Consider the following 17145-nt stretch of genomic DNA (forward strand, 5'->3'; position numbering starts at 1 on the left):
TTTGCAAATATTACTCCGTTTAAAGGTGTCTTCCTAATTCTAAGATGATGTACTTATAACTTTAGAAACCAGAATAGGGGAAAATTGGTGACACCACTAACATCATGCAAGAATATGTAATACTGGCATAGCTTTTTATCAAGCTATATGATAAGGCTACAACACTATGGTTATTGGTTATAGATGTTGCTGCTGAGGTGGGAAGCAAGCTTCTATCTGCAAATCAGTTATTTGGAGTGAAAAGGTATATTAGGTGATTTTTTTTTAGTTTAAGATGTATTTCTGTGTGTGTGTGAAAGCATTTTTTAACACTCTATAGAAGTGTCTATCCCAGTCCTAAATATAATAACAATAAAAGTTAAAAATAAATGCTACAAATAACTAAGAATTGCCTAATTTAGATTTAGCAAGATAACTTGCCTGGCTGGCGGCTCACACTTGTAATTAATCCCAGCACTTTAGGAGGACGAGGTGGACGGATCGCTTGAGCTCAGGAGTTGGAGACCAGCCTAGGTAACATGGAGAGACCCTGTCCCTACAAAAAAAAATTTTTTTTAATTTAGCCGGGAGTAGTGGCCCGCACCTGTAGTCCCATATACTTGAAAGGCTGAAGTGGGAGAATCACTTGAGCTGGAGAGATGGCGGTTGCAGTGAGCTGAGATTGTGTCACTGCACTCCAGCCTGGGTGACAGAGTGAAACCCTGTCTCAAAATAATAATAATAATAATAATTAATTAATTAAATAGCAAGATAACTTGTAAAAATGGAAAAGAGAAAAAGAGACATTGGGGTAGGAAGAGACTACTGTGAATCTCTAGGTAAGGAACAAATGAACACAATTGACTTAGAATGGACTGGTAAAAATGGAGGGGAGAGGATAGAATTGAGAGGCATTTCGGGGGGACAAATAGGATGTACTTCCTCACTACCATGTTGGTCAGTCAGCTGATGAAGGTGAGGGAGAAATGATGATGACAGATGTTTTCTTCTTTGCCGGAGAGGACCATTCTGCCATTAAACAAGTTAATGTAAAGGAAAAAAACTCTGCAAAAAGGTATCTTATTTGTAGAAAGGCTTTCTAATTTTCTCTATCATTTAATTTTACTATGCTTGCTGCCCATGTGGGGCCTGAACTGCATTATATTTAAACAACTCCACAGTTGTTTATTATTATTATTATTAATTATTATTATTATTATTTTTGAGACGGAGTCTTGCTATGTCACCCAGGTTGGAGTGCAGTGGCCTGATCTCGGCTCACTGCAAGTTCCGCCTCCCGAGTTCACGCCATTCTGCTGCCTCAGCCTCCCGAGCTGCTGGGACTACAGGTGCACGCTGCCACGCCCGGCTAATTTTTTTGTATTTTTATTAGAGACGGGGTTTCACCGTGTTAGCCAGGATGGTCTCGATCTCCTGACCTCGTGATCCACCCACCTCAGACTCCCAAAGTGCTGGGATTACAGGCGTGAGCCACCGCGCCCGGCCTTTTATTTTTATTCTAATATAAAATGGTACTATTCATGCTGCATTCTGCTTTATTCTCTACTAATGGTTATTAATATTATTTAAATTATATCTCTTAAGTCAAAACTTTCTCAATAATGTTTAGAAGTAATTTTATAAATATATCATATGTAAATTATAATTAGTTTTAAAGTTTTTTTGTATATATAACTTTGGCTAGTATATGTACCAAAATTAGTCTTGACCCATGTAAAAAGGACACAGGTTAACTCAAACCTTCTGGCATTTTTTTTTTCCTTTTTTTTGTAACAAACACCCATAACAATAAGTAATAAAGATAAATAAAATGTTAATAAAATATTTAAAAGATGTAACAATTGTAGAAGACATTTTAAAATCTTTCCTATGCATCTGAGTTCAACTAATGTTTTCAACAAATATTTTTGAAGAAGTCTTAACACCTTCAAGTTGTTAAGTCTATATTCATCAACTATCTTCTAACCTCTACTAGCAATTAATCTTATTTTCTATTTTTTAAGCGGGTCCCACAGGATAATAGAATGTTAATGCAGAACAGGGCCTTAAAAATATCTTGGTCTGAATCCCACCTATGAAGAAAATGACACAAATATAAGTCAACTCATGGAAGAACCTAACAATAAACTTAACAACCCACCCTAATCCTTTCTCTTGACTCTGAGCTCTCCACCTGTGCCAGGCTATGTTTCCATTCTCTGTGTCTTATTTTAAAATTGAAATCTTGGGAGTAGTGATATTTGAAAATATACAAATAAATTATAGCATCTAGAACCTCATTTTATATTTTAAAATTTCCAGTTCTTGCTATGTTCACCCATAACGATGATTCTCTCATATAAGGCACTGTTAAATTTGGCCTAAAAACCTAAAGACAGTTCTTATTGTTCTTTTATGGATTTATATTAAAATGAAATGTAGGCATTTTTATTCCTCTTAATGACATGTTATATTGGTAGTGAATAAGCACAATTACAGCCAAATATGAGTACATCTCCCAGAGAAATCACATTGAACAAACTGCTGCATCACCAAGAGTAAATCTGACTAACCCGATTTTACAAAACCATCATCATTTCACCTAATAATTCCACCCCAGTTAGCTCAATTTACTTTAACTAATTTAGTGAAAAATTGAAAGAAAAATAGGAAGGCATGTAAAGGATAGTTTAATTACCTACTATTCACCCCATCGAAGGAGGTATTCTCACCGTAGGATTATGGGGATGGAGACACACACACCTAACAGTGTATAGATGGATGAGAATGACAGCAATTTGTTAGTCAAATATTCTCACAGCCTGGGGGGAAGGCCCTGCACAACAAAAAAGGCCACATTGGGGTTGCACTCAGGGACAGAGGAAACAACCTCCCACTAGCGGATGTAATTGAATTGTTTGAGTAAATCTGTGGGGCTGGGCCTGGAATTGAAACCTCAATACTTAGGGATAAAAAGGAATTGTGCTAGGCGGGGTGGCTCACACCTGTAATCCCAGCACTTTGGGAGGCCGAGGTGGGCAGATCACCTGAGGTCGGAGGTTTGAGACCAGCCTGACCAACACAGAGAAACCCTGTCTCTACTAAAAATACAAAATTAGCCGGGCATGGTGGTTCATGCCTGTAATCCCAGCTACTCTGGAGGCTGAGGCAGGAGAATCGCTTGAACCTGGGAGGCGGAGGTTGCAGTGAGCTGAGATCATGCCATTGCACTCCAGCCTGTGCAACAAGAGTGAAACTCCATCTCAAAAAAAAAAAAAAGGAATTGTGCTTAGGGATCCCTAATAAAGACAATTCTTTGGCTAGGGGAATCTTATCTTTGGGAGCAGAGTGAAGAAGGCTTAGGGCATTTGAGGCTCTCTTGGTTATACAAGATATCAAGGCAGCACATAATATTGGGCCTTAATTTTAGACTCCCATTAGCTCCTTGAAGCCTTGGCATCAGTTTATATCTTTGTGATAAGTAGATTGCTATGCAGTGGAAGAAACTCCCTAGGATGTGAAGTAGGCACTTGACCAGGGTAAAGAGGGCTATGCATGAAGTAATCTTCAAAAACATAAACTTTAGTGGTATCCTTTTTATGGCCAATAAAGAAAAGTGAGGGACCTGTGTGGCATTATTGCAGAGAATACAGATGTGGATTTAAACTAATCTATACCTATGGCAATACCAGGGGTTCTATTTGCCAGTTAGTAGCTTAAATAGGAATTCTTTGAGGATGGCATTATGCCTCTTAATTAAACTACTGGTTCGAGGTCTTGAGGGTACATGGAAGTTGCACTGAGTACCTTACTCAAGAGCCCAACATTGTCTATTTTAAGAAGTAAAGTAAATGCCTTAGTCAGTATCAATAATGTTTACAACTTTAAAGGAATAAGAGGTGTTCTGGTGAGGCCTTGTATTGTGGCCCTAGTACATACAGTGATATCTGTTGCCTTGATTTTTATATTGTGTCTCTGTGGGGCAAGAGATTCTCAGGAATCTTTACCTCCAAGGGGTCAATTCTTAGACAACAGATTGAGAGATTATGAAAATGTACAGAAGAAGCCATTTCCTGTCCTGGACTTTTGGTGCAAAACTGACTGTCTTATGTTTGGCCAGTTATACTGACCCTTTCATCCTGTTGTTTATCAGGGACATCCTGACTAATGGATGAAAAGCAGTAAAGGTCCATTGAGCTCCATCATGTGTAATGGTGGTCATTGATCCATAAAGTATATCAACATGTTCCCTCAGTTGTTCCCAGGTTGTCAAGAGCTCCACAAGTGAGTTGATCTCTTGTAGCACTGAGGCATCAGATAAGGGGCTGAGGAGAGGTGAGGCCACTTGGTCTTTCAGGGAGAGTATATTAGAGGATCCAGTTTGGTGTCAGTCTGTTGAAGGAAGTCCTAGGTAGCTGTGCAGAGCTTATGGAATGCTGATTTCATGACCCAAGACATAATGGCCAGCTTGGTATGGAGGATCAGAAGCTCAATGTCTATGAGAGTTCTGTATTTCCAGAAAAGCCCAGTATGTGGCCAAAAATTGCCACTCTAAAGATGTATGGTGTAGGACCAAGGAGAAGTCCACCGTCAGCTTATGGCCATGGTATAGAGATAGTATAGACATCACAGGAGCAATGAGAAGTGGTCCAATTTTATACCTTTATTTCAATTTTGTTCTCTCCCCTTGTATTCAAGATTCCTTCCTTCTTTTTCTTTCTTTTTTGTTTTTCCCCTCTATACTCTGCTCATAGTTATAAACTTTTTACTTTAGAAAGCCTCAAATAATTATCATAAAGGTTAGGGGTCTTTTCCAAGGAAATGGTTGCATCATAGGATTTAAGAGCCCCAGACTTAAGGTGGGTTTTAAATAACACCTATGCTATGCCATAGGGGTGTCATGGGTATTTTACCCTATCAAGCTGAGAATCATGATCTTTGTTGCAACAGAGAAACAGACAACATTTTGGCACAATGGAAGTGTTCTGGGGTCATGACCCAGAGGTCATTCTCAAAACCATTGTCTACTATAGGCATGCAGCCTTCCTCTTTTTTTAATCTCTCTGTTCTCTCTGTACAAATTTCCTCAGAATATTTTGAATTTCTGAACATGTAAAGTTTAATAGTTACAGCTTTCAGTTCGTTTCCTGATCACTCTTGGTGCAGACCTTCTGTGTGGTTGAGGGTAAAAATGTTGGGAGCCTAGCAGTCCACCTGTGGACAGCTATCTCCTTCCCCAGGGAATGCCACTCAAATCTCCTCAGTGCTGGAGTCCACATCTAGTAAGGTCATTTTGACTGTGAGTCAGGCATGGCAGTGAAGTACTTTTGCATGCTGGTAAACAGCAACACTAAGAAAAGCCTAAGAATTTTGGGTAGGGTTTTTCATTGGGAGAGCAGTTGCATTACCTCTCCACTGTTTTAAGACGGGCTGGCAAGAAATGCTCCTAAACTCTCTCTCATTTTTCCATCAGTGCCTTGACCATGGGCTGCCATAGATGTTTACCTTTATACCCCTGGGAGTCAGGAGGATGCATGGGATGCATTGAGGGAAACAGTTACACAGGAAATGGGCAAGGTGGCTACCCTTGCCTGAACGGCAGCTCTTGTTAGGCAACCTGGGAACCATGCTTAATTCTTTCTAGGGTATTGGTCCCCTTCCTTTCTACAAACCTGACAACATGTCATCCCATATTCCTCCTGGGGGTGTACAGTCACAGTTAACATCTACATGGCTGTCCCAAACAGCTAGTGAAGGTCACTATGTTAGATGCTGTAAGCAGAGAGCTCTAGCTTACCCTTGATAGGCAGGACTCAAGCACCAGCCTACCTTTAAGGTGCTGTGTTGTCACTACTTTTATGGGCAGGAGACTCAGGGACACTTGCCAAAAACAGACCAAACCCAACCATCAGTCATGCCCATGTATAGTCAATTAACAAGAATTCTTCTTTTGAAGAAAAACAAGAGCTTCCTAGACAGAGAAGAGAGGAAACAAAGTGGTGCTGGAACCAATTAGTGGTTTGTTCCAATTTGGCCTTCCCAGTATCATGAAACCACTTAGTTATCCAAGAGCAGTTAATTAAAGTTGACCAGGTGTCCTTGGTCATGGTCGTACCATCCTTTAAGAGGTTATTTTACTTGCCTCCTATTCACTCTATTGGTGAGGGAGGGATTCCTGCCCTGGGATTATTGGGATGGAGAATCTGCAACTGGACACTGGACAAATGGCATCTACAGCAATTTATTAGTCACATCTTCTCACAGCCTGGGAGAGGAGGACACTGCATTCTGCACAGGACCACTTGGAGCGTGTACTTGGAAACAAAGGGAACAACCAGGGACTGTGGGAGAAAAGCTTTGTGTTTCAAGAAGTGCACCCTGGTTCCAAGGGGATGATGTGATTAGCTTATTTGAACAATTCCCTGTGTTAGCAGGGAACTGAAACCCACTACCAGAAAACCCAGGATAAGCAGGGCCTGTGCATGGTCTCCTTGATAAGGAAGATGGTTTGGTTAGGAGACCTCATCTTCTGGAGCAGAGTGGGAAGGGAACTTGAAGTTAGGCTTTTTGAGGCCTTCCTAGTGATGCCAACACATAACAATGGGCCTTAATTTTAGGCCTCAGACACTAAGGGTGAACAGTATCTAGCATGAAAAAGATCAAAACTCTATGTGAACACTTGAAGAATTTAGGTCTTGGTCAGGCTTGACTCATGTCAAATTTGTCTGTTGTTAAGCTTTGATTCTTTGAAAGGATTTCCATGTCATCTTCTAAAGGAAGTGGACCATTTTTGTAAATAAACTTTTCGTGAACACAGGATCCCCCAGCTCCTTTGTAAACTTGTGAGAGAATCTCTTTGTGATTAAGTTCTGAAATTTGGTATTGTGTAACTTGACGGTCCATTTTCATCCATGTTGCAGTCACTTTGTAAGCTCTTTCAATCTTCAAATCCAAGCCTTTCAACTTTTGGAAAATTTCTCAAATTATTACTCTCATCATTTCTTCCCTTATTTTTCTTCATCTTTTTGGCTCCTTCGTTATTTGGATGCTGAACCTCCTCTACTTGTCTGTCAATTTTCATTACTTTTTCTTCTCTATATTTTAAAAATATACTTTCTAGGGTATTTTCTTATGTATCTATTCCAAACCTCTACTGAGTTTTTATTTTATTACTACTATTATTATTGTTTCTTGAATTCTAAGAGTTATTCTTGTTTTCGGAATGTTCCTCTTTTAAAGTATTTTTAACTCTTTGCGTATGCAATACTTTATTTTATCCAATATATTGATGACAGTTTATTTTTCATTTTATTTTTTCCGAATAGTGTCTCCTAGAATTATGTTAGAGACTTTTCTTAATGTCTTATGATACTTGGCTGTCAGCTCATAATTAAGAATGTAGGTACTCTAAAATGCTGAAGATAAATTCTGTCCCTGTGTGGAGGGCTTTTTGAGTATGTTTGTCTGTAGGGTAATCTAGGTAACATTTAATTGGGGAACTCCTGGTCAATATGTTTAGACATATTTTTCTTCTTGGTCTTGTTAGATAACCAAGAGAAATATTTTCAGGTCTTCTGCCTGGAGGTGTAAGCCTGGGTAATTGAATTCTGAAAACTAATTGGGAAAAAAAAACTAGAAGACCCAAGATCCAAACTTCTTGGTATGACGATTGCACATTAAACTGTGCCTGCTATTTCCTAATGTAGGAGCTCTCTGTTTCAACCTCCTTAGAGAATAATAAATCTCGTGTCTCTTAACCAGAGGGAATAGTTGATCACCTACATGTGCACAGTTGATGAGGACATCTGGGAGGTCTAACTGCTTCTTAATAACATTTTTGGTCCTTTTCATTAGGCTTATTTTTACCCCTACTTCAGAACTAATTTGTGCTGTCAATTACTAAGCCTTGGGAATTTTGTGTGGGATAAACCAGGTTTCTTCTTTACACTCTTAGCTTCCAGCTAAGGTTTTAAAACTTTTGCAGTTACTATGTCAATTATAACTTTTTATCTACTTCCAAACATTCAGAATGTTGTCATAGTTATTTCCTCTATCGTTTGTCTTTTATTTGTCATTGTAGCTTTTTCATTAATTTTTTTTTCACATTCATAAAGTTTTAGGAGGAAGAAAGGTTAGTGCATTAATTGACCTCTCCCCTCTCTGTAAATGAGAGCTTGAAAATAAACTATGGACGTAAAAAGAAAAGCCTTATAAGCATAATGCAGAATGTCATGAGGAAATTTGATCTTACATTATTGAGAGTTTGAATGTGGGATTCTCTTTAGTATATTTTTTATTGCTGTTGTTAGGGCTATATAGAAAAGCACTGACATGTTTGAAATTGAATCACATTTTGGAATTCATAATTAAAATTTAAAATATTAATAATTTGTTTATTTCATTACATATCAATAAACAAAATAATAAAATATGTAATTCATTTTTCCATATGCCACTATTATAATAACTTATTTTTACTTTTTTTGTAATATCATTATCTTGAAATCTAAAGTAATTTTAAATCAATTATGTTAAAACCAAAGGGGTAATATACATTGTTATATTTGTTATAGATTAGAATAGTGATTATTTATTCAGTTGTTTCTAAGGTTATTATATTATATTACAATATAAAACTCAATATCGCTTTTCGGTCATTGCATTGGTTTATTTACCATATTACTCTATTTTGAATAGTGGCCTGAAATTAGTGTCCAGATAGTATCAGACAACTAGCAAGCTTCAATACTTGAGGTCAATTTAATTACACTGTGCATGACAGAAACTAGGCCATTTGGGCATTGCCTTTGCCACCAGCAATTGACACCTGAGTGTTAATGAGCTGTTAATTAAGAGCTGGCACATACAGACACATTTTACTGTTTGGGACTAGGATAACCATATGCTGCATAACTTCTGTGCTAAGTACTTTGTTAGCTCCAGAATTTACACAATTATATTTGTGAGGTTTTTTTTTTCAAATCTCAATTTTTCATGTTTAAAAAAAGATAAAAATTGTTACTCAAAAAATGTAAGTAACTGTACTCATCAATTACAAGTTATGAAACTTTCTAAAACTAGCAAGATTATATTTGGAGAACAATATATTTGGGAAAAAAGACTGCAGAATTTGTGTAGTATAATTACTTTTAGTTTAAAACCACACTGGCAGAAGTTGCATTTTGAAATGTCTTTTGTAATATAAAAAAGTACCTAAAGCAATTTAACATGACTGTGTTTATGTAGGGTTGACAGCCTCTGTGATGGCCCATAATGATTTTCACATCCTAACATTGACAGCCTTGAGTAATACCTCTCCCCTGAATGTAGGTGGGATATAGTAAACCACCTCTAAAAAAATCAAAGTGATAAAAGTGAAGTGATTTGACACTTGATGTTAGGGTATCAAAATGCTATTGTTTCCATTTTGAGGAACTTCTTATATACTGTCTCATTATTTTCTGGATTCCTTGCAGAGCTATTGTGGAGGCAGCTATGTGGAGAGACACATGTGGCACAAGATCAGGGGCTGTCAACAACCACATGAGTGAGCTTGGAAACAGACTCCCAAGTTGAGCATTCAGATGAGACCACAGCCCCTGCTGACAGTTTGACTGCAACCTTTGAGAGTCCTTAGCCAGAGGCACCCAGCTAAGCTGCACTAAAATTTTTGAACCACACAGATTGTGAGATAATAAATATTTGTGGTTTTATGTTGCGATGTTTTGGGGTATATTGCCATGTGGCAATAAATAGTTAATACATTATGTAGGTGAGAATCCTATTGTCTGATACAGTAATATGAAGCATTGATTTTTCTGGTGTGATGTGGCCATTTTCAAAACCAATATGTATAATGTACACACCCTGTTGCTTTACCTTCGTCTTCAATTTTCAGTTCTTGCTTACTCCTCTTTCCCTGACCTTGCACACAAAAAATCATCCCCACCATTTTTGGGATTGATCTACTAGCTTAAAAAAAATAAAGCTGTCCTCATCAGATGAAACATGTAGTAACTTTATTGAATTTTAGTTGTGGGAATTACTTCTAGTTTTCTTCTTTGAAACAGTTTGCTTTTCCATAGAATCCTCTGTAGGACGTATAGCCTTTTATATGCAGATTGGTATAATTATGCTTTGGAATAGCTCTGAATTCCCTGTAGCTTAAACTGAGAACATGAAAGGCCAAATGTTATGTCGAACTGAAGGATATAAAAGTGCACATACATCAATCCAAAATGAGATATAGAAATGAACAGCTCTTCACACAGTGATGTCAGTTTTTGACAGATTATTGAAGGGTCTTTATAACTGCAGAGATTGCCATGGGTAGCATGAAAACTCTGCCTGGGGATAGCCTTATCTGCTTGTATTTTGTATTTCTTCAGTACTGAAAGGTGAGTAGATGTTAAGCGAAACAAGAGAAATACTCTGTGACAAAAGCATTAACTCTCTTTCCAAAAATGACATCTGGTTTCAAATGGCAAAACACAGTGCGATCTAGTGATGGAATCATCTACCCAATCTGTCACTCTAGAGATGGCAGCCTAGATGAGGTGCTTATATTTTAAGAAGTCGATAGAAAACCAACATGGCAATCTTCACCTACATTGTGATCCCAGTGACAGACAAAGGCCTATTCTGCACAGGAGGGGCGATTATTCAGCCAGTGACAGACACATCAAGAGTATTTAAAGCACCCACATTCTTTCTTACCAACAGCAGGAAGATTTTAAAAAATGGGTTTTTGTATGTTCACAACTTGAAATCAATACTATGCTTATTTAAAAACAGATTATAAAGAAACTCAACTTTATATTGGAAGAGTACATAGTGTTAACTTTTAATATCCCATAATTATCATACCTATTTTGAATTAAGTAAAAATATATCTTAGAATTGTTCTCTTGCATCAGCTATTCATAGAGAATCCATTTTTTTTCTTCTTACAGTGTATATCCTCTCCTGAAATTATATCCAAACAAAGGAATTGAATATCCACATTATCTGGGTTTGTCAGTAAAAAGAAATATTTTTTAAATTTAAGACAAAAAAACCCTTAATTCTGGTGTTTCTAGAATGTGCAGATGTTAAGTAGGTACAATTGAAATCAGTATAAGAGGAGGGCAAAAATTTTTTGAACAAAGCATACACTTTGAAACTAATGCTGATTCAAAGGGAATTGTGTATGTGAGGAATACAATACTTAGTTATTCATTCTAAGCCAGGAAATTCTACCATGTTTTGCACTTTGCAAACTTTACCACTTATAATCTGTAAAGCATGTATTGGAAAGAAATGATGAAAACTCAAGTAATAGTCAAGGAAAACATAATTGTTAATTAGCTCTGACACTACAATTTTTCAAAAAATCCAATCTACTAAAATGCTTTTTTCCTGAAATAATAAACATAAATTTTTTAAAAATTCAGAAGTTTCAAACCTATGCCTTAAGGTATACATTAGGTTAGTGCCACTTTATTAATTGATACTTTTGGAAATACACAGACAATATATAATGGATAGCATGATGACTCTAAAATTATTACAAACTGAATTCTCACTTTATTACTTAAAATCATGTGACCTTGGTGAAATTTTGCTAGTTAACTCAGAGACACAAATTAGTTCTTATATCTGAATTAGGGTCATGAATTAAATTTTAATCAGAATGATGTTAGACAAAATAATTTCCATTTTATAGGGAGAATCTTTTATGATCTGGGGGCATACTCATTGCATGTATTCATGTGGAGTTCCCTGTTCAGTGGAAGTTCTGGATAGAAATAAAAAAGCAAAATAAACATTTAAAATCTTATAATACTCTTAATGACTTATTCAAATTGTTCCAGTCATTGATGATGGGCAGTAGTAGTTTCTAGATATTATCAGCAGGCATGACAAGTCATCTCTTCTTAAACAAGATCTTTAGAGCTCATTTTATTCCAATGAATAAAGGGAATTAAAGAGCATCTCTACCATGAATTTTTATACAAGTCCATACCAAGATATGCACCAAAAGTAATAAAAAATTTTTTGTAAGAAAATGCAACTCCAAATTGTGGCACAAACCATGACAAGCATATAAGATTCATTTAAAAATAAAAACTAACATAGTTCTAAAGTTACAGTGAAAGCTAATACTTATTGAGTGCTCCTTTGGTGACAAGTACTATGCTGGTCATCACTACACTTACATGAGAAAGGTACTATCTTAAATCTTTTAAAAATGATAAAGATGTGAAGATCATGTGCACTTTATTTCTTAATTATAAGGCTAGTGAGTATTGGAGCTGAGAAGTGACCTCTGACCAAATGACACCTGCTGTTAGTTCCCTTAAGTGGTATGGAAAATAAGACAAAATAAAATGAAGCAATTCATCACTTAATGTTTATTAAAAAGGTCTAAAATACATATCTTGTGTATTGAAATTTAAAGAGAAATTATTTTAGATACATAAATCCCTCCCATATTTAAACCAAATAGCTGTGTTATTTAAACAAAGTTCATGGTTCAAATAATTGAAATGATCAACAGACTTTAAGACTTAAGTTGTAGGTTTTATGCTTTTTTTCTACATCTCCAAACTATGACAGTATATCTCATATTATATTGTTTGTGTTTGTGTGTGTGTTTGTGTGTGTGTGTGTGTGTGTGTGTGTGTGAGAGAAAGAAATGAGTTTAGGATAGATGGTAACATTATTGGTAATGAATAGAATAGTATACAATGAAGCACAGTAGAATACATTGGAATAAAATCAGATCTAAAGATCTTGTTTAAATTCGCAAATGTATGCTCCCTAAGCCTTCAGTTCCACTAGATTGAGGGTGGGCATGGAGGTGAAGTATTGGAATTTTTATTTTCAAATGGATTTCCATCCTATATCAATTCCTGAAAGATGTACAATTCCTTAGCTCCAGCCTGGAGACAGAGTGAGACTCCATCTCAAAAAAAAAAACAAAAAACAAAACCAAGAACAAAAAACAAGAAAAGTCTCGAGTCCTTCAATTAAAAAAAATCTTATTTAACATTTTTTAGCCTATTATTCCTAACCACTGATCATGAAACTATTTTTTATAAAATTAGCAGCCACAAATGATAGTTACGAGGGACATACTTTAGGAAACATTGATTTATTGTTCCACATATTTTGCAGAAGTGGAAAATTAGGCCCAGGGGAGTGTGACTTAAAGTCCTGTGGCAAACTAGTAGCAGAATTGGAATTGAAATACACAAAGCTGATACGTTGTATGCATACATCAAACTCAGGACATGGAAGTAGAGGTCCTGGGTTGAGATCCGTCTTCTAATACTTTAAATCCGTATGACTTTTGAAAAATCTCTTAACCAAACTGTGCCTTAGTTTTTTATTTTGTAATTTGTGACTAATTATTTAACTTTCCTCAATGTATTATCAGCACGTTCCATGGATAATGCATATAAAATTTATATGTATCATGGCTACAATAAATGTTGTAGTATGTTATATATGTTTAGATAGATTGTAGAAGAAGTGAGAAGAATTATTACAAGGTACTAAATGCTCTACATAGTTCCTTTTCATTAATTTTGCAAGTAAGCTCTAGAATCTTGTTTGTGTATTGGTAGGAAGCAACAAATGGTACTGCTGAGAATTCACCTTAAGAAAAAAAAACCTTTGGACATTATCATTAAAGAATTGCATGTCTGACAGGTGAGAAATAATTAAAATTGTGACACGGCTTTGGAATTTCTCCGTGTGGGTTCAGATCCTGGATATATCACTCACTAGTTCATTAATGGAAGTAGCAACAACTATACTTATGAGATTTTTGGAGGATTATTGTATTAGTCCATTTTCACACCGCTAAGAAGAAATAAACGAGACTGGGTAATTTATAAAAGAAAGACATTTAATTGACTCACAGTTCCACCTGGCTTGGGAGGCCTCAGGAAACTTACAATCATGGCAGAAGGGGAAGCAAACATGTCCTTCTTCACATGGCAGCAGGAGAGAGAAGTGCAGAGCAAAGTGGGGAAAGCCCCTTATAAAACCATCAGATCTCATGAGAACTCACTCACTATCATGAGAACATCATGGGGGAACTGCCTGTATGATCTAATCACCTCCCATGAGGTCCCTGTCCCAACACATGGGGATTACTATTCAAGATGAGATTTGGGTGGGGACACAGAGTCAGACCATATCGATTATAAATGTCTCTCTGTAAATTATAACTTGTAATAAGGTGCTAAAATCTTATTTCTTCATCCTTATTACATACTTAACAATGATTTATATTTTAGAGGTCAAAGGTAGTCAGATCACCTACCAGGGACTTAATGATGTCAGTGTTTTTGTATTTCCTATTTGAAGACTAATGTGAGAATAATATCTGAAGGAAGGAGACAGATTGTTTAAAGTACATGAAGATAATACAAATTGCTTATCAGTTTAATAATATTTGACTTTAGAAAAGAATCTAAAAAGACCATAATTATAAGAATGTTAAAACACCTTTAAAACCTCTTTTTAATAACATTCATGTTTTTTTCCAGAAAAATATTGCCTATCTTCACTTGTTTGTTCTTTTCTCTACATCAGATAAAAGATAGTACAAATTTTATATCGACTATGTACACTTTACTATAAGTGTCATATTTGAAGTTTACCTAACTATGCCTTGAATACCTGCGTAAGAGGAGCTTTAGCTAAGTATTCTAACAATTTGTAATTATATTGACTTTTGTGAAATTATTTTCTTTTATCAATATATACAAGTTTTATCTACTTGCTGAATAGTCTTCATGTGGTAGCCAGGTGACCTGGGAACACCTCAGTAACATAAAAATTCATCTTATAAATTAACTTTTAGCAAAGAAATTATTTATAATCAGGGATTGTCAAAAATATTGTTCTTCAGTCATATGTTTTGAGTAATACAGATGAAAATATAATCAATGCCTTATCTTTCTCCATATATGGATAAAACGCATTTTATTGATTTTACTGTTGTAGAACATTCTTTTTTTAGATAATTTATATAGAAGTACAATGAATGCAAACATATAATTTATTTTTATTTCACACTTCAATATATTTTAGCTCTCTTGATCAGAAAATGAGAATTTTAAATAAACATTCTTTTACAAAGTTGGGTCCAGGAAATACATGGTCACATTCTGTACAGTCAGCCTTCTGTATCCATGGGTTCCACATCTATTGATTCAATCAACTGTAATGAAAATATTTTTAAAAATCAAAACAATAAAAATAATAAAACAACAAAAATACAAATTTTAAAATACAGCATAACAACAATTTATACAGCATTTATATTGTATTAGGTATTATAAGTAATCCAGAGGTAATTTAAAGAGTATGAGAAGATGTACATAAGTTATACAAATTACCACACCTTTTATACAAGGGACGGGATTATCCTTGGATTTTGGTATTCATGGGGGTCCTGAAACCCACCCCCCACAAATACCAAAAGATGACTGTATATACTGAGTGTGGGTATATGTATACACACATATTTTATGCACACATATATTTCTATTTTTGTGTATATATACATATTATATTTGTTATGTAATGATATTTTACCGAATTATCTAAAAGTATATCTATTGCTCTTCAGAAATAATGTGAAAAATAATACTGTTTGTTTAAAAACAGATTATTAGTAAGTAATTGATTTGCATGTAATCAAGGCCACTAAGGAGCTCTTGAAGACACTGATAAATTATATTCATCACTTATTCTTAATTAAAAAGGAGATTGAAATAACACCTTGGAGGAGAGAAAAGAATTAATGTAAGCACTGGAAGAAATTATGATTTTTTTCTTTTATTACGGAAAGGCTTTCTAACATGATTTACCTGATTAATATTTGATGTGTGCAATTATCAGTAATAGCAGGTCACGTAACAACTTTTTTTTTTTTTTTTTGAGACGGAGTCTCCCTCTGTCGCCAGGCTGTAGTGCAGTGGCGCGATCTCGTCTCACTGCAACCTCCGCCTCCCGGGTTCAAGCAATTCTCCTGCCTCAGCCTCCCGAGTAACTGGGACTACAGGCGAGCACCACCACGCCCAGCTAATTTTTGCACTTTTAGTAGAGACGGGGTTTCACCAGTTGGCCAGAATGGTCTCAATCTCTTGACCTCGTGAGCCGACCTCAATCGTTGACCTCCGCCTCCCAAAGTGCTGGGATTACAGGAGTGAGTAACAACTTTTTCAAGTTTGAATAGCTCTAGTATGCATATATTCTAAATTCAAGAGACAAGGAGTTTTAAGCAAATTTGATAATCTGAAAGATATTCTCTTAGTAACTCTATAGTTAGTGACATTTCATTGTTGATTATCACATATACTTCTATTCTCCTTTCTTTCCTTTAAATTGTTACAATGTTTCCATTACTATTTTCAGGCCTGCCTCACCCACACTATTCAGTGGATAATCTTGCTTTCTAGTTCAGAGAAATAATTTAGGCATCAGAAAAGATTCTATAACATCCTCTAAGACACTCATAATCTCACCGTCATCTGCAGCCATCCTTACATTTTAAGAGACGCATGTTTTGATCGTTATTTATTTTGTCAGATTACAAGCAACAGAACATCCACCCACACTGGATTAAGAGAAAAGGACAACGTTGGCTCAGGTAACTGGAAGGCTCCTGCATGAGTTCATTCAAGGATCCAAATGAGAAGACTAATTTTGAAATTCCAAGATTCATCTGTTCATTAGTGCTTTGAATCCCATTTCTTCCTGCTTGCCTCCTTGGATGTCCATCAATCGTCTCCTCCTTTTCTTTATCCCTTCCAGTGTATTTTCCCTCAGTACATAAACATGTCCAGTCTATCCAAACTTACATATCCTTCCACAACATCTAAATTCATTGTTATGTGTAATCTCTCCCTTTGTCTTAAGATATCCTAGCTCAGACACTCAGATGCCTTTTCACTTCAAATCTTGTTTTAAAAGCCAGCTCCTCAAACTCAATATATCTGAAAATGAAAACCTCACTTTGAATCTCCTTAGAACTTGTCCTCTTTGCTTTAGATTTATCTTTGTCACAGAAGTGAAACAGGTCCCCTCTAAAGCTAGCACATGCATAATTCAATTGCTAACTATAATCGGCTTTTAGTTCTGCCCACGTTTTCAGAGCTGGTAAGC

General features: G+C 35.9%; 1 protein-coding gene and 1 long non-coding RNA gene across 2 annotated transcripts in view; one reads left to right on the forward strand and one right to left on the reverse strand.

Moving 5' to 3' along the window:
- Positions 1 to 9986, forward strand: part of PCDH10 (protocadherin 10) — a 58468-nt gene extending 48482 nt beyond the window's left edge. Inside the window, exon 5 of the mRNA XM_034959144.3 lies at positions 9456 to 9986. Coding sequence (XP_034815035.2) covers positions 9456 to 9526 — 71 coding nt within the window. The 3' untranslated portion in view covers positions 9527 to 9986. The remainder of the gene's footprint in view (positions 1 to 9455) is intronic.
- A 126-nt stretch (positions 9987 to 10112) lies between these two features.
- Positions 10113 to 17145, reverse strand: part of LOC117980064 (uncharacterized) — a 30795-nt gene continuing 23762 nt past the window's right edge. The window contains exon 3 of the long non-coding RNA XR_004671196.3: positions 10113 to 15196. This is a non-coding gene — a long non-coding RNA (uncharacterized LOC117980064). The remainder of the gene's footprint in view (positions 15197 to 17145) is intronic.

Source organism: Pan paniscus, chromosome 3 (assembly GCF_029289425.2).
Source record: "Pan paniscus chromosome 3, NHGRI_mPanPan1-v2.0_pri, whole genome shotgun sequence".
Classification (NCBI taxonomy): Eukaryota; Metazoa; Chordata; class Mammalia; order Primates; family Hominidae; genus Pan; species Pan paniscus.